General features: G+C 44.4%; 1 protein-coding gene across 1 annotated transcript in view; it reads left to right on the plus strand.

The window, feature by feature from the left end:
* Window positions 1–22,732, plus strand: part of arap2 (ArfGAP with RhoGAP domain, ankyrin repeat and PH domain 2) — a 101,907-nt gene extending 79,175 nt beyond the window's left edge. Inside the window, exons 23-33 of the mRNA XM_048969936.1 lie at window positions 211–358; window positions 1,848–1,916; window positions 5,742–5,816; window positions 7,167–7,287; window positions 8,769–8,897; window positions 9,951–10,087; window positions 14,687–14,769; window positions 17,481–17,516; window positions 18,688–18,751; window positions 21,439–21,564; window positions 21,889–22,732. Of these exons, the coding sequence (XP_048825893.1) occupies window positions 211–358; window positions 1,848–1,916; window positions 5,742–5,816; window positions 7,167–7,287; window positions 8,769–8,897; window positions 9,951–10,087; window positions 14,687–14,769; window positions 17,481–17,516; window positions 18,688–18,751; window positions 21,439–21,564; window positions 21,889–22,206 (1,306 nt within the window). The 3' untranslated portion in view covers window positions 22,207–22,732. The remainder of the gene's footprint in view (window positions 1–210; window positions 359–1,847; window positions 1,917–5,741; window positions 5,817–7,166; window positions 7,288–8,768; window positions 8,898–9,950; window positions 10,088–14,686; window positions 14,770–17,480; window positions 17,517–18,687; window positions 18,752–21,438; window positions 21,565–21,888) is intronic.
* The last annotated feature ends 846 nt before the right edge of the window (window positions 22,733–23,578 follow it).

Consider the following 23,578-nt stretch of genomic DNA (forward strand, 5'->3'; position numbering starts at 1 on the left):
GTGAATGTCTGAAAGAATGAGTCATCATTAAGCATGCTAATCCGAACTGAAAAAGAAATAAAACGTCGGAATATTGTGTGAGTGGTTTTTGCCCCCTCCGCTGCATGGGGTGCTCAGCATTGTGTGTGTGGCCTGTGCCCCCATTTCCCGAGCAGATTAGCGTGCGTTTTGGTGCCAAGGGCCGGCTGGTGACGCCTTTCTCTCCGGCAGGATCCAGAAGTGCTCCGGCATGAACCAGATGGTGACCCACAACCTGGCCTCAGTGTTTTCATCCTGCCTCTTCCAGACTGAAGGGCAGATGAGCCAGGAGGTCTGTGTCGTTGAGGACTTGATCAACAACTTTGCTGAGCTGTTCGACGTGAGTCTCTAATGCCCCCCCCCCCCCCCCACCTGTCTGATTCCATTAAAGCTCTCCTGGTGTGGAGTTATAATGAGGTCTGTGCTTCAGACTTAGATATGGAGCATCTGGAATTGGAGGGAGAGGGTGCTCACAACCAGCCATCCTTTTGGCTTTTGGTCATGTGGTAGGCTGGACTCCAGAGTCTATTTCCAGGGCCCAAATGCCCCATTAAAAATACATCCAAGGACATTCATTTTTGTGATGTGGAGAGGTAACTCATATTTTCTTCAAGTTCCCAAGTTAGATGCTGATTAGTCCAAATGCATGCAGGGTAGAACTAACAAAAAAAAGAGAGACTAGCATATTTGGAGCATGATGGAAACGGAGCCAGAAGCATCACATTTGTATTATAGGATTAGCATAAAATTGAAGAAGCATCTGTTGCTTTTTCAAGCCTTAATGTATTTATGGAATATTTGTTACTGAGAAGTTGTAATAAAGCAGATGGCCTAATTTAGGAGGTGCTAGCAGTTAGCAGCAGATGTTTTAGCACCAGTGTGGCACGACAAGACGAAGTCAGGTTTTTGGAGGAACAGGCCCTGCCACCTACAGCTGGCACATGTTGGGGCGCATTTTATTGAAAGCAAAATGCCTAATATGTGAGGAAAAATGACTTTCCAAAAATGTGTGGTGGTTTGGGTTCCTGACTGTCGACATCCCCACGCTCTCTAAACTCTATAGAAAACAAAGACGGCAAGCCCCAAAGAGATGACCGGTCTGTTGAGATGGTTCTGCCCCCAGAGCAGGCTGCTATTATACAGGGGCCGTGAAGTGATGGCAGAATGATATCGGCGTGACACTCGGATAGCCTCTGCACTAATAGGATTTGGAGCTGAGCAGAATCCTAATTCCCCGCGTACCGTACGGCCTGTCCGCGCCCCGGAGAGGAGCGTTCCCTCCAAATCAGTTAGCGATGCCGCTGCCTGCATGACAAATAGCCATTAAGCAGAACCAATAACTGAAAATCATGCTGAATGCGCTCAGTGTGGTGTGAAACAAGTAAGACCCTAATTAGAACGGCACATGGCAGAAGGCGGCATCGCCTCAGCTTTTATCAGTTCGAAACACACTGGGTGTTTTCAGGACGCTCATTCATTGCATATCGCACGCCATGACAAGCTAATGATTTTATGAAAACAAGGGGGATTGGGGGGGGGGGGGGCTGAGCAAAATAATTTCTTCCCTCAAGTACATGTTAAAGCTTTGAAAGGCAATAACATGGTTTGTTCATCTGGACAGAAGCTTACATCAAAGCCGGGTTTAAACCCTGCGTGCTGTTACGCACTGTGCTTTTGAAGATACGTGCCAGTGTTCTCCAGGGCCAAAGCGTCTCGCTTTTGTGAGGTTTAAAAGCCCCCCACCCCCGCCCCTAATCACAAATCACAGTTCCCCAGTGAAGCGGTCACCCCTGTGTGCTGATGTCCGTCTCCCTGCCTCTTCCTCCCAGGTTAACGAAGACCAGGTCAAGCAAATGGAGACCGAAAATAACTTCATTATGAGCTGGAAAGACGTAACGGTAACCAGCCGTGTCCTGAGATCAGAAAGGAGATAATTACACTTTGTAATAATAATAATAATTGGCCTTTTTCAAGTATGAGTGAAGATGTTTCTCATCACATATCCCATCTTGCTTTCCTTTGACACATACTGATAAATACATACGGGTGAGAGAGAAGTTGGGCCATGTATCCGGCCCCCCCTGGAGTACTTTGGTGGGTTAGGAGCATAGCTCAAAGGTCCTCTGGAGATGTGACCATTCTGCCATGGTTGGGGGCATAGCAATCTGCTCACAGCCACCCCCACTTACTGTATGGTCTCTCTTCCTGAGGATTGGATAAAAATATTTAGTTTTATTGTCCTGGTTGCACTGTGGAAGATGAACGTTGGTAACCGAGAGAAAGTGTGTGGTTCAGTGGGTGCGGACGCCATGCCTGTAATCGGAAGGTCGCTGGTTTAAATCTCCTGGTTGGCAGAGTAATTTCACCATTGGCTCCTTGAGCAGAGCCCTTAACCCCATTCACTCTAGAAATAACCTTGTTTTCTCAGTTGTACGTTGCTTTCAATAAAAAAAATATATATATCGAAATAATCAACTAAATGTTTTGAGGGCTGTGGGGGCTTTCTGGACTGTGATTATAATCGTGGGACATGGTGTATTGCCACAGTGAGGGAAATGAGTGCATGTGCTGAAGGCGGGAGCTGAATTTACCTGTGTGTGTGTGTGTGTGTGTGTGTGTGTGTGTGTGTGGGGGGGGGGGGGGGGGGGGTAAATGTGGATACATGAATTTACCTGTGTGTGTGTGTGATGTGTTTTTGTTGGTGGGGGTAGAAGCAGGTTGGTGGGGGTGGAGGGAGAGTCTTAACCTTTATGGCTACTTTTGTATGCTTGGGTGCCATCGCTGCAAGAAACAATTTGTTCAGATAGCTGGAAAACAAATTAATCTTCCACACGTTCTGTTGCCAAAGTTCAGAAAGTTTTGTTTATTTTTTTTGTTCTTTCTGAAGGGGAAGTGGAGTTTGTGAATAAATTGAGCCGCTTGGAACGAAAGGTTGACGCTATAGCGGGCCGGCCTTGTCAGACCATCCTCCCGCGGAGATGATGATGCTGTGTTTTTAAAGTGGCTTAGCAGCCGTGCAGAAGTCTTCCGGCAACAACAGACGTGTCAGTTATTAATTGCCCCCCTTCCCCCCACCCCGCTGCGCTGGCAGGGTGTGGGACACGCCCAGAGCATCCTTCTCAGTGCCGTGCCGCTGCTACTGTCTGTCACAGGCCCTGCGAAGGGGGGGAAACTGCAGCTGGTTTCATGCAGGTGCTGATGTGCCGCTGTTTTTGTTGGGGCTGCTGCCCATAGAAGGTTTCAGGCCTATTTTCTGTGACCCCCCCCACCATGTTTCCTTGATTCTGTCGTGTAATTATCACTCAGTTGTCTGTCCTCATTTATGGCTTTTGGGGTATTTCCTGCCGTATCAGAACAACTCTGGCTGTCAGTTTCCTCTCACCTGCGACTGTCCTTCACCCCCCTCATAATCATTAAACCTTCAGCCTGTATTAATTAGTTTATTTGCTGGGAGATTGGGTTCGGCGTGGGTGCAGCACATGCCTGCTGTTCCTCATGGTCGCCATTCCAGCCGCACCGCTCGCTTCTGCAGGTGACCAGCCGGACTCTGACAGTTTTTCCCCTGCTGTGACCTCTGCCCATGACTTCAGGCTGCGAAGGAAGTTCAGTCCCCCAAGTCTGGCAGCTGGGAGCTGGGTTGGGGCGGTCGCGCCTAATGCCCCCTCATATCCTTTCCTCTGAACTGTTCCGAAGACTGTGAATAGAGCCTGATTGCGCTTTGTTTCAGAACCACAATCGGCATGAATGTAGGAACCCGCGAGAAGTTCAGTTTGCGCATGTTATAATTTGCTGTTGAATGCCTGGCCTGATTTCTGTGATTCTCTCAGCTCGCATTGTGTTGCTTTGTATCACCATCACTGCATACTTGCACCGATAATCTTCCAGCACAATTTCATAATTATTTCTGTAATTAGTTACTTTTCTCACCCCCTCATGCTGAATTGTCTAATATGGCATCCAGTGGCTTGGGGTGAGCGTGTGCTACACCAGGCAAAAGTAAACTTTTTTTTTTTTTCAATTTCCTCTGGTAGTTCCATTTAAAAGAGGCGTGATGCTTATTGAAGTGTGAAGCTTGGCCGGCCTTATTGCACTAAGCTTCCAGAACCTTCTGAAGGAACTTTTTATGTATTTTTATGTATTTTTGGGGGCAGCTTGTGGCTTAGTGGGCTAAGCCTGTGTGCCTGTAATCAGAAGGTCCCCAGTTCAAACCCAGCCTCAGCACGTATGCGGGTCCTTCAGCAAGGCCCTTAACCCCCCCCAGCTCCCTGGACAGTGCTGTGAGTGGCTGTCCTTACTCTACAAGAGCAAGTTGAGGGAGGCGTAAAGACAATTTCCCCACAAGGATCAATGAACTATCAATTATTATGTAGCTTTCTGATCTGAAGGTATCTCACAGCAGGCCCTTCTGATGGGACATGACAATGCCCTAAAACAAGCAGTTTTTAATGTACATGTAGCTGTTTCAACAAGAGCGTTAGCTTGCCCAGATGACCAATGCAATGATTACGATGTTATATTTATAAATAGTACCACTGCTTAGCTATGTATGACTTCCAACTAACCATATTAGTTAGTGATAATACATTTTGTATTTATGTGTACACAGCTGTTAAATTTGGAAAATACTTTTCTTATGAAGTTACAGAATATGAATTTGATATTTATAGAGTGAAACTTTATAGAGGGCTGCTTTCTGCCTTCAGTGTCAGAGGTGCTTTGGAAAGTGAAAATGAATTTTAGAAAAGGTGGAATTCTTATTTGCATGGTGGTAACGTAGATTTGCATCTTCACTCAAAAATGTCACAGACTTATTTTGCAAACCAACATGTACTGATATAGAAGCAGATTTTACATTAAAACCTGGTGATACTCGTATGTTACTTCATCAGTAATTATTATTAGTAATACTTTATAGTATATCTACTATAGCAGATCTTAACTGGATATATATCATACATGAATTAAACGGTATAGGAATTAATCCACATTTTTGTTCGTGGCATTGTCTCAGAATTTAAATGTCATATCTGCTGTGGTGTGCTTTTATTAAAGTGGTCACCTCCCCCCTCCCCTAGACAGCCATCAGCTATTCAGCATCCACACTGCAAAGCGCCCCCCTCTGGCATGGTGTGAAGGCTGCAGATTGGTGTCACATTTCTTTGCTCATGGGACCTTTTTCACCTCCTAAACCAAGCCAGCTGAGCCTAATTTCAAAGGCAGGATGCTAAGGAACCCCAGAGGACATCACTTAAGTGCCATATTGTTCCCTGGGTGTTCCTGAATTCCACAGCCATTTAAAGATAGACTTATTCTTCACCTTGCGGCCCTGTTCTTGCCGTCCTGGCCCCCTGGGGTCCTCGCAGCAGCCAGACCTGCTGTGCGGTCACTGAGTCAGTACGCAGAGGCATAAGCAGAAACGGAGCTCCTAGCGGCACTGAAACAGCACGTGTCTGGAAGAGCAAGTTTTCCCAGCCCCGGTGTGTAAATGAGTAATGAAGGCTCATTCATGCCCACTGGCCTCGCCTTGTGAATGTGTGCTGACTTTGCTCGCTTCCAGCACAGCCATGACAGAGCACTCCTGTAGGGGGATGTCGCTGGGCCTGAGGAGAGCTAAGGTAGAGCTTAAGGTTTGAAGATGGTGCTCAGGATACCCCGTGCTCTACCTCTGTGTGACGTTTCATCCTTTCTGTTTCTCACAAAGGCTGTTTATTTCATGTCTGTAGTTGTCTCGGGCTGGAGACCTGATCTTCGAGGTCTATCTGGAGAAGAAGGAAGCGGAGAACTGCTGCTTAATTAAAGTAGGGAATAAAGGTGTCTGTCTGTCCGCCTGCCTGCCTCCTTCTGCTTGTCCGTCTGTCTCTGTGTAGAAATGGGCTGATCCAAGTCTTTTCATTTCCGATCCGATTCCAGTACATAATATCAATACAGATTCCAATACAAGAGCTCTTTTTACTTATATATAAATAGATATACATATACCCTATATATTATTATTATTGAAACTACTAAATGAAGATGAAAAAATGTATGCTAGAAAATCTTTAATTAGGCTACTAGAAACATACATAACATGCTGTTGCACCACATTTGTACATCTTGTTCTAAGCGTTTTTGAGGAATTTTCCACTAAACATCACTTACCTCTCAAAACTTTGTTTTTGCAAAGATTGCAAATCATTGTGCTAAAAGTTGTTGTTAACAGCATACAGTATAATACTTCCACGTTGTTACCCTCTTATCTGATGTTCTTACAATCCTGCCAAGTGTATGCACATAACATCACAGCAGGCGGAAGTCACTGTGTCCACATCTACTGAGTGGCAAAAAACTGAGTGGCAGCGTTAGCGTATTGGATAAGAATCATTCTCGTTTGGACAATACCCGATCCATCAAATAGGTCTGGATCGGCGCGATAGTGATACAGATATCGGATCAGTGAATCTTTATCTCTGCCTGTCTTTCTGCCTGCCTGTTTACCTGCCTGACTCTCTGCCTGCCTGCCTCTGCCTATCTGTCTGCTTGGCTGTCTGCCTGACAACCTCTGTCTGCCTACCTGTTTGTCTGCTTGGCTGTCTGCCTGACAACCTCTGTCTGCCTACCTGTCTGTCTGCTTGGCTGTCTGCCTGACAACCTCTGTCTGCCTACCTGTCTGTCTGCTTGCCTCTGTCTGTCTTCCTGCCCAACTCCCTTCTTTCCTGCCTCTTCCTATTTATCTGCATGTCTGTCTGTCTGCCTGCCTCTGCCTGTATGCTTGTCTGTGTTTATCTGTCTGTCTCTGCCTGCCTATCTACCTGTATCTCTGCCCACATGTCTGTCTCCTTGCCTGTCTGCTTGTCTGTCTGACTGATGGGTGTTTTGTGTGAATCTGTATGGATGAATTGAATATGTAGGATAAATGAGTGTATGTTTGTGTGTGTGTGTGTGTGTGTGTGTGTGTGTGTGTGTGTGTGTGTGTGTGTGTATGTATGTGTGTGTGGGTGTGTGTGTCTGTGTTTGCCACTGGCAAACCATCAATCATATAATGTCAGTCTTCATGCTTCACTTAGGTTTTTGTTTTGGATCTAAAACTTCAATTAATCACCCTAAGCAAGAGGTTCTGCCATCAGGCCAGGATGTCAGACTCTGAAAACAGCCCTGTGTTTCTGAAGGTGTCTCCCACCATGCGGTCTGACGAGCTCGCTGATGCCGTCCTGAGCATGAGGAATGTGGAGGTGCTGGATGCGGCCGACCTGTGGACCACATTTGAGACCATTGAGAATGGAGAGCTGGGTAGCGTATGCATTCCTCACCCTGAGCAGATAGACCTGCAGATGCAGTAAAAGGTTTATTTCTTAGAGGATCTGTGCGTCTTTGAGAGCACTACAAGTTGCTTGTTCACTTGGTATTCCTAATCCAGGAAACTCACTCTGATTAATAACTCAGGACAGCCACAGGCAAAAACAGGGCATCTCTTTTAACAACAGTGTAATAGTTTATTTACCTTACCACTCCTGCCTTATAGATTTTTCCTGGTTTCTAATCAGCCACTATTTTTAACGTGTCGGCAAAGCATAAACCTCTAACCTGAATGCTTGATTCTTGCTTGATGCTGTGCTTTAAAAAGCATAATCTGAATCACGTCAAGATATCTAGCTGAATATGTGTAAAAATATGTCACTTTGGGTTAGCAGCTGGTCTCTGTCTTAATGTTGTCTTGGTGTTTCTCTGATACCAGGGAGAACCAAACCCCAGTTCTTCTGACTCTCAGACGTTGAAACTCATTTTTAAAGCTGGTTGCTGGCTGCCTACAGTATCAGTCTATTTTGGGTCACTTTGCATTGCAGCCTGCATACTCTACAGTTTCGCAACCAGATATTTACTAATAAAATCAGTTTAGGTGAAAAACTCTGCAGTTCTGATGCCAGTAAGAACAGCTTTGTGATGGGAGAGATCAGTCCATATAAGGCATGTGCCTCACATTCAGCTGTGTACTTTTCTGTCTTCACTGTGTTTCATTTTAAATGACAAAAAACATGTTTTTATAGATGAGGCTGTTATTTCAGAGCAATTTAAGGAGATCCTTTCTTCTGCATTAGCATAATACAGCACGGCGATTGAGAAAGCAGGCAATTGTTTCCATAATAAATACGTTTAGGGGAAAGTAAATATTTTCCACAGATGATTCTTTAGACAGGATCTTATAAGACAGCGTAAATCCTTCCTTGATTTTGGTGTACAATGTTTTTTTTTTTTTTTTTTTTCCTTTATTGTCATTAAGGCGTTTTTTTTGGAGCTGTAAAATGAGCATCCATGCTAATAGCATATGCCACAGTAACCTCTCTGCAAATAATGGCCCTATAATAGGTCTATTTTGCACATGACTGTGTTTTCTAATCATGTTCAGATTTGCAGAGGATAATTGCAAATCTGAACTGCGTAATTGCAAAAATGGAGGAGGGAAAATTCATCTTATTTTAATGGATTTTTTTTAAATAATGAAAATCCTTGATTGTTATTTAGGTAATTGCTGTGAATTGCCTCAAAAGTGCACCATAATCTAAACTATTTCACTGCAGTTCACCTATGTATAGACAATTCAAATATTATACTCAAATACAAATTATATATCGATAGAAAGCAGGGAATAAGGTTAATGAAGAAATAAACTGACTGTATTATGGTGCATTATTTACTGGAAGATTGAATCATTCAGCTATCTTATAGCCTGCTTGGGGTACTAACCCATATTAACCTCTTCATTTTTGGGGCAGAACGTCCACTGTATCCCAAGGAGAAGGTTCTGGAACAGGTCCTTGAATGGAGTGCTCTAGAAGACCCTGGCTCGGCCTTCTTGGTCATAAAGAAATTTTCAGCATCCAAAATGGCGGCATACCAGCAAGGTAAACTGCAGAGATGCTCGGGTGCATAACAAGGAGCCTGGATCCAGCATAAGCCGGGATTTACTCAGCATCAGTGCACCGCGGAACAGGAAAATAAATTTAACACCATGTTCAGTGAAGGGAATTTGCATAATGTATAAGGATTTAGATGTCCACCAACAATGTGTTTGTCCAAGTGCCTGATGTATGTATGTGTGTTCAGGGTTTGTGTGAGAGCTGTATTGTTTGGATGGTGGTGGTGGGGGGGGGGTCTCATGTGGGGGAGGTCAGGTGAAGACCATCGTCCCCTTGTGTGGACTCAAGCTTCTTGCCGGTTACGCGTGGGCCTTGCCACCCCATCCTATTTGCCACCCCCCCCAGCTTGTCTCTGTGAATGTATTCCCAATCAATCACAGTGCCCCCCCCCCTCCCCATGTTATTGGCCCTTTCATTACGTCTCATCCAGTGGAGCGGCACGGGGATAAGAGACGGGGCGACCGGGGGTAAATCCGTGTGATTTGCCTGTCAGAAACCCCCCCCATCCCCAGAGCTGCCCGAAATGTGATTGCCTTCACCCGCACCCTGTTTATTACTGCCCCCTGGCCCCCAAATCTCCCCCGCGGCTGCCAGGCCTAAGTGCCAATTAGAGGAGCCGGGCTGCCGAGTGGCGGCACTAGGCAGAGGCAGGTCCGTCATTCCCGAAGCTCTGACCTTTTTACGGGGTACAGGCTCCGTCGAGCATCTGCTGGCTCCCTGGGATGCGGGTCTTTTCTGCCAGTTAGCTCAGCAGACGCAGAGATAAATATCGCTTCGGTAAAAACCATAGATGATGTTGTACACTAGCAGCACTTTTAACATTCAGCCTGATGTTAGCAGGATTTTAGGGAGGCTCTCAGAGTGCCGTACAGACTGCCGTATAGACTTCCGTACAGACTGCCCTGCAGCGAGGGTCACTGACGTCTGACACAGCTGAGCCCGGTCTGCTGAGAGCCCGTCTGTCATCCTCCCCTCTGCAGCATCCCCATCACCCCATCATTAGAACTATCCTTGGATTTTGCTGATTGTTTTCTGTAGATGGGGCGAAGGACTTTCTCAGAGGGGACCTTTTCCGGTTCAAGGACGGATCATCCAAGCTGCTGTCGGGAAACAAATTCCAGGACAGATTTGTTGTCCTTCGTGATGAGAAGCTGCTGCTGTACAAAGATGTGAAAGTAAGTCATAAAAAAAGAAAAAATATAACACACACACATATATGTTGTGCAAAACAACACCACCCTTAAATTGATAAAAGACCTTCAGTGAAGCAAAACATTTTCTGCTTCACCAAGCTAATAGACTTCAGTGTTTCTCATCACCTTCTATTGAGTAGTTTGTTGGATAGTTATGGACGTTGACACATTTTTTTAACTCACACAGTGATGCAGTGTCTCACCCAGTCTTTGCAATTATGTGCGCTGTTGAGCGTTCTCAATACAAAGATGACTGACACATGTTTAACCATTCAGAACATGAGTTCAGCCATTAAGCACTATAAATTCACTTTGTTGATGTACTGTAGATGAAAATGTTGAGTTCTCTTTAAAAACATTATGATTTTATTGTGCTATTCTTCTATATTGTAGCTAATGCTGGATATGTAATGTTTTTTTTCCAGATTATTTTTTCCAGAATTATATATTATAAGTAGGGCTGGGAAACTTATCGCGTTAACGCAATACATTCATTTAAAAGTTAATAGAACTTATTTATTTGACTCCGTTAACGCATTTTGTATTTTCATTCCCAAATGAGAGAACAGTATGAGCATAGATTTTAATAGAGACCTATAATATCCCTTCCTGATAGTAGACAACATAATAATTTAGGTCGTGACGCTGCACAGAATTCCAGAATTCAGAGCTAAAAATCAAACGTTTTACTTAGTATCTCACTGGGAAGCTGATGTTACCTGGCATACAGCTGTGGACAAATTTGTTGGTACCCTTACAGCTCATTGAAACAATGCTTCTTTTCTCATGAAAAAGTGATTTAGTTAAAAGCAACATACGTGTCTAATGTATACCTGCCTGCCTTTAGTATGTGATAGAGTAAACCAATAAAATTGAGAACAGAAATGTGTTGATTTTACAAAGATACGCTAAAAGAGTATGGAGAGATTTGTTGGTGCCCCTAAAGAGACTATTTATCCTTACATTATAGTCATGTTTCAAACTAAGTGTTTAACCTTAATTAGTATCACAGGTGCCTTCAAGCTTTTCATCAGCCATTCAGCCTATTTAAAGGGAAACAACATGCTACTGTGTAGTTTGGTACCATTGTGTGCACCTTGGTGAAGATGGACCAATGAAATCAAAGGAGAGCTCAGAAAAAAGATTATATATAACTATCCATGTTAAAGGTGAAGGCTATAAGACCATCTCCAAGCAGGTTCATGCTCCTGTGACCCAGTTGCCAATACAATTAAATAGTTTATGGTTCATGGGACTGTAGCCAAACTCCGAGGACGTGGAAGCAAGAGGAAATGCAAACCCAGGTTAGTGTGGATGGTAGAAAAAGAGCCATAGAAACTATCCAAACCATTCAAGTTGAGCTCCAAGGTCACTTCCTGATCGCATCATCCGTCTCATTTTGAATAATAATGGGCTGCATGGAAGAAGACCCAGGATGGCTCCAGCACTGACAGAAAAACATTAAAAAGCCAGAGTGGAATTCGCTAAAATGCATGTAGACAAATCCCAGAGTTTCTGGAAGAATTGTTTTGGACTGATGAGACAAATATAGAGCTTCACAACTGTGAAACGGAGGGGGCTCCATTTTATTTTGGGGCTGCTTTACTACATCTGGTACGGGGAACCTTGATTCTGTGCAGGACACAATGAAGACTCAAGACTGCCAAGGCATTATGGAGCTAAAGATACTGCCCAGTGTGAGAGAACTCAGCCTCAGTCGCAGGTCAGGGGTCCTCCAACATGATAATGACCCCAAACATACAGCTAAAAGCACTCAAGAATGGCTGAAGGAGGAAAAAAAACATTAAAATACAGACGCTCTTCTACTTAGGAATGTGTTACGTTCCAAACGCCTGTAAGTCATTATTCAACATCATTTTAAGGGTATACGCAAGTACAAAGAACTAGTATGCTGGGAGTACGTACGCTACTGCGCGGTGGGAGTAGCGGCCAGACATCATACTGGGCAGAATTTGCGTGCAAAAAAAAAAACTTGATGTTGGGGACAGGAAACGGGAGCCCAAGGAACACAATTTGGACTTGCATCCTTCATTCGTATGTCTGAAAGCTCGTAAGTAGAGGAGCGTCTGTACTGTTCTTAAATGGCCTTCCATAAGCCCAAATCTTAATCCTACTGAACATCTATGAAAAGATCTGAAAATTGCAGTATGGAGACACGACCCTTCAAACCTGATACAGCGTGTGCAGGTTATATACCTGAATTAATAATGAAAAGCAATGTTTTGATTTGTGTTAAATATGGAATAAATAAGGGATCCCATTTAAGTTTTGTCAGTTTCAAATTATTTCAGATGTTTTTTTTTTTTTTTTGTGGTAGGGTATCAACAAATTTGTCCACATTTATACATGGGATAAAAATATATTTCGCAATACTTTTTTTGTTGAAAGTTTATATTAAAATTGTAAAACCGTTCATGTTCAAGTGCAGTGGCTGTCAAGCTTCTGATTTTGAAGGCATTTGCCAGATCATGTGGCCAGAATTGTGTTTCGATCTGCCTGTTGAGTACATGCGATTATATGTACATATGGTATGTGCCATTCATCGCCAAGGTGTGCAATTAATAATATAATACTCTATCGTCTTGCCATCTGTTCATCAAGCCTTTTTGAAATCAACTTATACTTGCTTGCAAGTAGTATTTTTGTACATCACAAGTTTTAGTTAGACCATTTAATTAATATTAAAATATGGGTTTTTCTCATGAATTTGAGAATTTTTTGGGCGAAAAAACATTACAGTGAAATACATTGTTTGTTTTTTTTGTGTAGGGCAATTGTCATTTCCTTTTTAGGTGTATTAAAATTTTCATTTGTTGGTCTGATTTAATTACTTTTTTTTAAAATACTTTCCCCAAATAGGTAGCCAAAAATCAGTAACACGAAACTACAAAAAGTGGTTTCAGATCTTTCAACTTTATTGCATGTAACCCACAATAAACAGTCAATTGTTTGACAAGCTTTTTTTCTCCTCTCAGTAACTCTTGCCCTGGATTTGATTAAATACTTATTACAGAAATAAATGGTAGCATAACAAAACTGATGAAGTACCCCAGAGGCAGAATCGACAGCTCAGACAATGAAGTTGTATAATTTGAGTGTGTATACAAACTAATTAAAAAAATTAGAGAAAATTTATGTTATGGTAATGACTTGTGACAGTGACCCCATACACTCCCATTTGTGCTACTTTTGCATTAATTTGGGAATTCAGTGTATTAATATTTATGATTATAAGCTTTAAGTTTAGGTGCAGTTAATGGGAATTGATCCCAGAAAACTTTATGATTAATTAATAGATTTATTTATTTATTAATTCACAGCCCTATTTATAAGACATGTCAGTACAATTGTGCGATAAATTTTTGGATCGATAGTTTGATAAACGGAGACAAATACCAAATACAACGACGCGGTGCGGGACAAATTTTTTGAAATTCTGAAAAGGGTGATATAAAACGAAGATGAAGCATCTCGGCTGAATTAATTCTGCTTTCATATTCACTCTGCAGTATGCAAGCACAAAATAAATAAATAAACCTTTTTGTTTTTAAAGAGCCAGGCTCTGAAAGCTATTGATTTGTGCCCTGTGAGCTACTAGTTACTTGTGGCTGATGTGTTGGTCACGAGGGAGCTGACAGATGGACTTTCCTGGGCTGTTTAAGAGCTCATCCCAAAAACCCACATGCACACTGGCCCTCCATGGAAGAGGTTCCCCATGGCCTGTCCTTCGTTACTTAACCATCAGATGGGGCCGGGCACAGACTGATGCAGCTCACCCACCCAAGTGCATTCAAGTGCATTTCCATGCAGTACAAAGGTGCTAAGTGAGAAGTTAAATATGCAATCTCTACATTTCTGTAACTGTGTAATAATGTGACAGTGATATGCAAAAGCACACTGTGATTTGTCTTGTGGATCGTTCCAGAACACTCTCCCCTGAGTTCCTTCCTTCCACGCTGGGCAGACCCACTGGAAAGTGGGTGAAACCCGGATGTTTTTGCAGTAACAGGGGTCATGCCATACTTGTGTGACAGCACAACATCACCACTATTAATTTCTGGGGGGACAATAGTCTTTCAGCAGCAGGATAGATACAGTGCAGATGTCATCTTTGGCGTTGTGGAGCACAAAGTCTACTTTGGGAATTTACCACCATAGCATCCTGTTTAATTTTTTCAGCAGGCACATTTGTCCAGAGTAATGTACAAGATTGGAGTCAGAGATCAGGGTCAGCCAGCATCCCTGAGGTAGCTGGGGTTAGAGACATTGTTCTAGGGCCCATTTGTAACCTGTAAGCTCTACGGTCCCCAGGGCTTGAACCTACAACCTTCCGGACATGGGCCCTGACCTGGAACCCTTTTGAGCCACTATGCAATAAATGTTATAATTTTATAAAGCAGTTATAATGAAATTAATATTTGAACTGTTTGCATTAACACTAATGCATTTTGAAGAGCATCCTAAATCAAGCAATTTATAATTTAGTTGTATAAATATGGAGGTGTGGGGTTTACAGTCCCAAAGACACTTTCGTGTGTAATTCTAAAACCTTCATTCCAGAGCACTAAACCGGAGAGAGAGGTTCTGCTGAGGTCAGCGAAGTGCTACTTTGGCCTGAGGAAACGGATAAAACCGCCGACAAGGTGAGATAAAGAAAGTGTTTGCAAAGTAGTTCAGAAAATTCAATTTACAGCAGTTGTGTCTGGGGCTTGCAGGGGTCTAGCTTTGTCTCCTCAATTATTATACAATGAAGCCTCATTTGAAAGAATGCATTTTCACCAGACTGAAAGTAAAAGCTGTATTTATAAATATAGCACCTTGAGGCAGGCTCATTATTTTTGCATTATGGCCTGTCCTCAGTGATGTTTCCACGTGCTTCTAATTGCACGCGCTGCTCTTCTCCAGCACATGCTGCCCTCCCTATTCTTCCTCGATCTCGAATCAGAGCCGCTGCCACATCTGCCTGTGATTAAACCGATTCAATTAGATCGTACTATAGCAAATACACACTGCAGATTTTCCCATTTAAAGCTTAGGAACAAAATAGTGTCTCCTCCTGCTTGCAGCGTCTGCTTGCGGCGTCTCCTCGCGGCCGCTCTTTCCTCACAGTATCTCCTCGCGGCCGCTCTTTCCTCACAGTATCTCCTTGTGGCTGCTCTCTCCTCACCGTGTCTCCTCGCGGCCACTCTCTCCTCACCGTGTCTCCTCGCGGCCGCTCTTTCCTCACAGTATCTCCTCGGGGCTGCTCTCTCCTCACAGTGTCTCCTCGTGGCCGCTCTCTCCTCACCGTGTCTCCTCGCGGCCGCTCTCTCCTCACAGTATCTCCTCGGGGCTGCTCTCTCCTCACAGTGTCTCCTCGCAGCTGCTCTCTCCTCACGGTGCCTCCTCAAGGCCGCTCTCTCCTCACAGTGTCTCCTCGTGGCTGCTCTCTCCTCACCGTGTCTCCTCGCGGCCGCTCTCTCCTCACGGTGCTTCCTCAAGGCCGCTCTCTCCTCACGGTGCCTCCTCAAGGCCGCTCTCTCCTCACAGTGTCTCCTCGAGGCCACTCTCTCCTCACGGTGCTTCCTCAAGGCCGCTCTCTCCTCACAGTGTCTCCTCGAGGCCACTCTCTCCTCACGGTGCCTCCTCAAGGCCGCTCTCTCCTCACAGTGTCTCCTTGTGGCTGCTCTCTCCTCACAGTGTCTCCTTGTGGCTGCTCTCTCCTCACAGTGTCTCCTTGTGGCTGCTCTCTCCTCACAGTGTCTCCTTGTGGCTGCTCTCTCCTCACAGTGCCTCCTCAAGGCCACTCTCTCCTCACGGTGCCTCCTCAAGGCCACTCTCTCCTCACAGTGCCTCCTCAAGGCCACTCTCTCCTCACGGTGCCTCCTCAAGGCCGCTCTCTCGTCACCGTATCTCTTCACGGCTGCTCTCTCCTCACCATGTCTCCTCGCAGCTACTCTCTCCTCGCAGCTACTTTCTCCTCACAGTGCCTCCTCAAGGCCGCTCTCTCCTCAGGGTGCCTCCTCAAGGTCACTCTCTCCTCACGGTGCCTCCTCACGGCCGCTCTCTCCTCACTGTGTCCCTTCGCGGCCGCTCTCTCCTCACCGTGTCTCCTCGCGGCCGCTCTCTCCTCAGGGTGCCTCCTCAAGGTCACTCTCTCCTCACGGTGCCTCCTCACGGCCGCTCTCTCCTCACTGTGTCCCTTCGCGGCCGCTCTCTCCTCACCGTGTCTCCTCGCGGCCGCTCTCTCCTCATGGTGCCTCCTCGCAGCCGCTCTCTCCTCACTGTGTCCCTTCGCGGCCACTCTCTCCTCACCGTGTCTCCTCGCGGCTGCTCTCTCCTCATGGTGCCTCCTCGCGGCTGCTTTCTCCTCATGGTGCCTCCTCAAGGCCGCTTTCTCCTCAAAGTGTCTCCTCGCGGCTGCTCTCTCCTTAAAATGTTTCCTCTTTTAGGGCCTTTCAGTCCACTGACTGGGGTTCATTTCTTTTGTCTGCAGAAAGAGTTACTCTGCTTTTACTTTTTGCTTGCGATGCTCCTTTTATTTGTTGCATCAGAGAGAAGCTGGGAGAGTGAGATTCAGCCGGAGGGCTGTCTGGCCTCGTGTGTTTTAGGACCGTGTGAGGAGGCTGGAGATCAGCACACAGTGGGCCCCAGTCATTACAAGCTACCCTGGCTCTCTTTCAGCCCCATTGATTGTTCAGTTAGCAGTTAAGGTGTTGGTGGTATTAACCCTGAAGACTGCCCTGTTTTCATTCCCCAGTGGGGCCTGCTGTTGTACCATTGTGTGTCTTATTTATCCAGGAATTCTTTTAGGAAAAATCCAATGCTTTATGCTTGTAGGTAACATTTGAGCAACGCTGAATTAAATTATGCATTCAAAATTACTTTTAATTGGTAATGGATGCATTTAGGAAGCATCCAAGTATGAAGCGACTGTCTGTGTTCTTTTTTTTTTTGATGATGATGATTGAAGCTGGTTTTAAGGTGTTTATCTAGTAAATAAGTGAATTATACTCTCACTTAAAGAATTTGCTGTAGTAATGATTAACTAAAGTGCGATGTGCACCTTCCATTCCTGGGGCTCTGTTCCTGCTGGCTTCTCCTCAGCGTCCCTCACTGTGGTGCTTCCCGAAAGAGACCACATCCCCAGGGACTGGAATGGCACATGACTGGCCTCTTTAGCTCTTCATAAGCCAGCTAGGAGTCTGTTGCAGAGAATATGTGTTGCAAAGCAGCATTTTGCTCCACCAGAGTCAAGAGGGACATTCCGATGGCCATTCAATCCACAAGAACACTTATACACTTACACAACATAGTTGCTGGATAAATAGCATCAATTAATTGTGGTGTTGTTTTTTTATTTGTGTTTTAATAGTTGCGGATTTACAGTTTACACAGAAAAGCATCAATGGTAAGTATTTTCTTGTATTTATCTAAATACCCATTCAGTTATAAAATAACTTTTTCCACCATTATTAATACATACTTTAATAAAAGACTTATCTGAGCACTCGTAGAGCACAGACGTAGAGACACATAACATACTGCACCCCCCATCGTGGCTGGAGACCGTCTCCCTGCATTGTTATAAAAGCTGGTGATTTGCAGCCTCTCATTCCAACAGTCACTGACAAAACTGGACACATGCCAGACTTTTCATTCTCCTTTTTCAAGATGTGTGTATAAAGCACAGCATTGAGCAAGGGTGGGAGATGCATTTTTCGCTTCCTGTCAGAGAGATGCCGGGGCCTGTATGATTCTGTGATGGGCTTGTAACACACAAGTCAGTCTCAGGAACAAGCCCAGAAGTGTAGGGAACAAAAACTGGTCTCTTTTAGTCTTTATTAATGTGAACCTTTGATGAAATGCACCGAGGGAGCCAGTTTAAAACTGTATCTACCATCTCTGAGCAAAAGGATTGGAATAAATGTTACAAGATGGTAAATATACATCTAATTTTATAAATCTTACAAACTATTCACATTAAGTAAACACCACATAATAGTGTAAATGTCAAAAATAAGCATGGTAAATAAACTCTATCTAATAGTATAAACCTTACAGAATTAATATATTAGATGTACACAATTTAATTGCATAAATGTTCAAATAAATGGAGAATATGCACCAATAGCTAAGCGTTAGAAAATAAACGTGGTGCCAAAACGCCGGTGTCGCGTTTATTGCTGTCTTTGACAGTCATTACCAGGCGACGTGCGGAGGCATGCAGTGCAGCCAGGACACGCTCAGCAGCGTGTTCGAACCCAGTCCAGCATCCTCGCAATTATGGCGCCTCCTGACTGCTCAACATTATGAAGCGACACATGGCCCCTTGGGATATTTTTTTTTCCTGGCTCTCATCACATCAAAGAATTGCCTTCCTGTGCAAAGCAGCAGATGAAAGTCCCCCCCCCCCCCCATGTTATTTTGCTTAAGTAAGGTTGCCTGTCTGCCTCAGCACATTCCACTTGTCAAGGGAGTGGGCTGGGGGGGGGTGTCTTGTAGAGGTCAGGCGATTTGTCAATGAGGACAACAGACACCTGTTTGAATCTATCCATGCATCTATCCCGCCGACCCTGTAGGTTCTTCTGCTGCGTGGACAAGGAGACACAGCTGAAGTGGGTGACGGAGATCCTCAGGGTGAAGGTAATTCCATACACTGGTCCCAGTAATTCTGTATGCTGCCCAGTTCAGATTTTTTAAATATCCTCTGATGAGAAAATACATATGTCACATCGACGGTTAAGCAGAGATCCAGCTTACTACTGATCTTCATTCCTATTGTATATCAGAATATACAGGACTGTTCAAAATGCTGTCAAAGGAGGTTATGCTTAAATTATCTTTATAGTGGTCTGTCAAAGTGTGTTAACGTAGCCATTTCAAAACCTCTGCTAAAGTCACCCCAGTATTTATAGTAACCATCCTAATATATCCATGAATTTGCTGACTTAACCGCCAGCACACCACGTTGGGCTAATCAGTACCTCTGACTTTTTTAAGTAATTAAATTAATTAATAGAGTGAGCTAGTCATGAAATGTAAAAAGTATGTGTAATGGCTGAGGTGCCCATGAGAAGAGGTTTGGGAACTGAAACGCTGTTCTAGCCACCTGTCAGGATATCAGTAACTTTTTGGAGAAGACGTAACTTTTTGTTGTGTTACTGTTTTGTTGTGCATATATTCAGCTAACTCTTCTTTGTCTGAGCAACTATCATATGCAGATAAACTACTTTGAACATTGTTTTGCACTTTTTTTCAGTCAGAGAATAAGATGCATAGTACATATAGTGTCCTCTGAAGTGGAAATTAATACAATAGTACAACTGATCAGCTGATCTTCATAAAGTGTTCTAGTTCTGCTTAGATTCTGTCAGAATTACTGTCGAATGAATGGATTTCCATTTGCCCCAGAATTCAGGCAACAAATAAATGAGTCGAAAGGATTTGAGGTCATCTGGTGAACACAAATAGCAAGTCTGCAAAGTGGCTTTGTTCCTGCAAACAGGCTCGCAGGGTTTTCGACACCCCCCAGCCCCTAGTTAAGTGCCATTACTGTCACAGGCTTACAAGGCAGGATATAAATAATGCAACTTCAAGCAAAACCTACAGATGTTTTTAGACATTTCTGTTGGCTTTTTTTGTTCCTGCCTATTCCCGAGTTGTACGGGTAGGTTGTTCTTTTGGACCTTTAGCACAAAATGGACTGATTAATTATTTGTGTTTCTTTGACTTTATATATAGCATAGAGGGCGATAGTCGTGTACCAGTTTGTAGGTTTGTTGCTGCTGGTCTGTCCCGTAGTAAATGTATGCACTTTGTATGCTGCGTGTTGTGGTGAAGTTTGCAAAAGCCGGTCTGTTTTCTAAGTGCCGTGGGCATTCAGATTAGATAATCAATAACACGAGCTTTCCCCTCTTCTCCTAACGCCATGTCTCTCAAACTGAATGTCTGCAGAGAATTTTTTTGTCGAAGCCAGTTTTCCTGAAACAGAGCAGGCCCCCGCTAATGCCTCTGCCGGCCTCGGCGTCCGTGCCCATGGGATTTGTGGGAAGGCTAACAGCAGATATTGGATTTTCTTAAACCCTCTGTTTCAAAATCCATCCGCCACCCATTAGCTGGTCTCCTTGCTGGCGCGGTTTCCATGGAGACCGGCAAATTGCTTTCGCGCAGATTAAATGAGTGGCGTGCCGAACCGCTGGGGTTCAGAGGTCACTGAGGAAATTGGGAGAGGACAAGTTGTTATGTCTCGGAGAGTAGTGTAACGGAAGCCCCAAAGCACGTCGGTACTATCTTTGCCTCTAAATTAAAGAATGTACTGGAATCACTGCTGGAGTGGCTTTACTGTACCAATCACATCCCATGCTTGCAGGTAATTCATGTAAAAATAACTACAGTTACTGGCTAAACTTTATCATGACACCTGCCATTAGAAACAAGGTTGTACCTTGTTTTTAAATGATTTTCATATTGGTTGGATCGACAGATTTGTCTGTTGAATTTGGGGGCTGTTTAAGAACAATTTGACATAAGGACACTGATGCAAAATATTTGTATTTATTGGAAGATTTGAGTAATCGGATGACAGAAAGTCAGTCAGTCCCTCACCTCTGTGCCCTCAATAATATGACATGAGGATGTGGAGAGTGAGAAGCGTACCTATCTCAATTATTTAGGACAGGCCCCAGAACTATGCCCCCCCCTCGCCCCACCCCATCCCGACCATGGAGCACTAACTCATGAGTTAAGTGTCTGTCTCCGTTAGTCTCCCCCTAATTTCTTTATAATTTCAGTTGTGAATTTCTGGATGACCCCCGCAGCAGTCTGTCAGGCCACTGCCCCGGCATCCTCGCAATCCGCATCCTCTCCATCCTTAGGCAGCCGATGGTGTTCTGTCTGCTGGGTGCTTAGCATGTCCAGGATGGGATGACAGTCGCCGTGCCGACGGGCAACACGTGCAATAAAAATCGCATATTTGTTTGCTGTGTAGTACGAAAAATACAGTACAAGTAAGCTGTATCTCCAAGTCTTCAGTATGGATAAGACAGTAGGTGAATGGTACCTGGATGACCTACTACATTCTGCAAAATTCAGAAGTATGCAACTGTTGGAAGCTCCGGTATCCCACAATGCTTCGGGAGCTGCAACACAGACGTAAAACGTCGCTTTCTCAGAAATTTATGTCAAGATGGCGGAGTAGGTGGCGTCTCTGTACACATTTAAGTAGAAAACAGTACCCAAATTACATACGTTTACCCAAAATGTGTATTTCTTTTGTTGATAACTGTTTAAGTGTGCGATTTCTGATGTACCTGTTGCATTTCCCAATGCAGTATGGTGGAGAGGCATGGCATGCAGGGAGGATTCATCGACAGCCTGTGCTTCAGAGCAACAGAGGGGGCACTGTGATGGCAGTCCAGAGCAGCATGCAAAAGGATGAGGAAAAGCCCAAAAAAGAGGTTTTATCTCTTCTCCTGCATGACTTTTAATTATTCTTAAAAAGGAAAGTCTTTTGAAAATGAAACAAGACAGTAATTAGATTAGATTACATTTTATATACGATGAGAAGCAGTGGCTCCTTGTGTGACCCACTTCCTCTGTTCCCATGGTGCTCTTTAGATGCACAAACGTTTTTATAATTATGCTTGTACATATTTTCTGTGTTTAAAAAAACACCCACACTCCTAGCATGAAGAAATGCCTCATAATCCACACTATTACTGAACCACGCTGTGGCGTTGTTGTGGAGTCCATTCCTCTCTGACTCATGTCTCACCTTCTAGAGCCTTCCACCGGTGGCACAAAAGCCCCCGGAGGCCTGTACCGACATCTCCAGTGCACCGTTCCACCAGAGGATGGCTTTGGTGGCCGACACCTTGAAGCAAAAAGATACAGTTGGGTGTCTCATCAGCCACAGGAAGAAGGATGAGGCCATGTGTCAGGTGTCCCGCTGGCAGCTTGGGTCTCTCGTCCGCCAGGACAGAACCCAGTCCAAGATGGCAACTCAGGAGCAGCAATCCCAGCTTGTTCCCAGCCTGCTGCAAGAGCTGAGCTCAGTGCTCAGCAAATCGGGTCGAGCCATGAGGGATGACCCCAGCTGAGGGGCTACCCTGGGTCATCCTGTCCACTATGGGGCACTGTGACTTTTACTTTGAAAGAGCTCTCTGCTCTGCTGTTGTCTCTGACGACCTTTTGATACGTTGTTATTCTGGTCCTTTGTGCGAGGTGAGTGGGAAAAACAAAATGACTTAGAGTAAAACGGGGAACAAACAAAGCAGAGGATGGTGTGGCGTCCCTGGGGGCGGAATATCACTTTTCCGGCCAGACAGCGGGTCAGTATGCTGCTGCTGTTCACAGCCCTGCGGTATCATCGCTGACGGCTACATGGAAATTCAGTATCCCTGGATGCCGGGATGTTGACAGCCAAATAACGGCGGCGGTGTGGCCGTGCCGCGTGGCGCCATGTCTGCGGAGCTGTGCGCGCTCCACTCGGAGCCAGCGCTGTCGCCTTTATTCACTGCTAAAGTCACACACTTCATCAAGAGTGCTGTCCCGCACAGCATGATCCACTCCTTTGTTGTTATTACCTCTTCTACTTCTACTTTTTAATAAATTATTTAATTAATACAGGTGCTTCCTTGTGCTTTTTTATCACCAGTATAAAATAAAAATATAAAATAAAGACAATCTACCTCTGCACTGTTACGTCTATAAGACAATGGTCCTGCTTTTTTATGACTCTGAAGTTCTAGGCTGTTACTAAACTATACTTTAACATTCCTGGTGCAGTGATCGCCAGACAGCTTATGTAATGCTTAGCTGGCAGGTGACTGGTCCTAGGAGGATGCTGTTCCTATAACCCTTGAACAATTTCAGGTAAAAACATACCTACATTATGGCCAGCTAAGTAAACATAAAACCTTATTTTCTCCACTGGTGTTTACACACAGACATGTAAATGTGTTCATATAAAATACACATTAGCTGATTGCTTGCTTGTATGGTATAGTGGTATAGTTGTAGATGGCATTACAGTGTATTGTATGTGTGAGTGTGGTCTATGTATATATTACACTGTGGGGACCAAAACCTTATACTTTTTAACTTGTGTGTCCCCACAATATAAACCTCAATTTTATAAAAATCTGTGACTGCAATCAAAACAGTAAAAATGGCAAGGTCTTTTGTTTGGTTACTTATGGTTAAGCTTAGCGCTGGGTTGGGGTTAAGAGTGTTACAGTTAGGATTAGGGTTATTCCGATAGAAATGAATGTAGAGTTCCCACAAACCTATGTATACCTAATCTGTGTGTGTGTGCATGTGTCTGTCTGTGTGCGTGTGTCTGTGTGTGTGTGTCTGTGTGTGTGTGCATGTGTCTGTGTGTGTCTGTCTGTGTGTGTGTCTGTGTGTGTGTGCATAAGCTTGCCATGAACTTTTCGAAGGAAACCACCTCATCTTTGCACTGGCACTACC

The sequence above is a fragment of the Brienomyrus brachyistius genome, chromosome 12, assembly GCF_023856365.1.
Source record: "Brienomyrus brachyistius isolate T26 chromosome 12, BBRACH_0.4, whole genome shotgun sequence".
Taxonomy (NCBI): Eukaryota; Metazoa; Chordata; class Actinopteri; order Osteoglossiformes; family Mormyridae; genus Brienomyrus; species Brienomyrus brachyistius.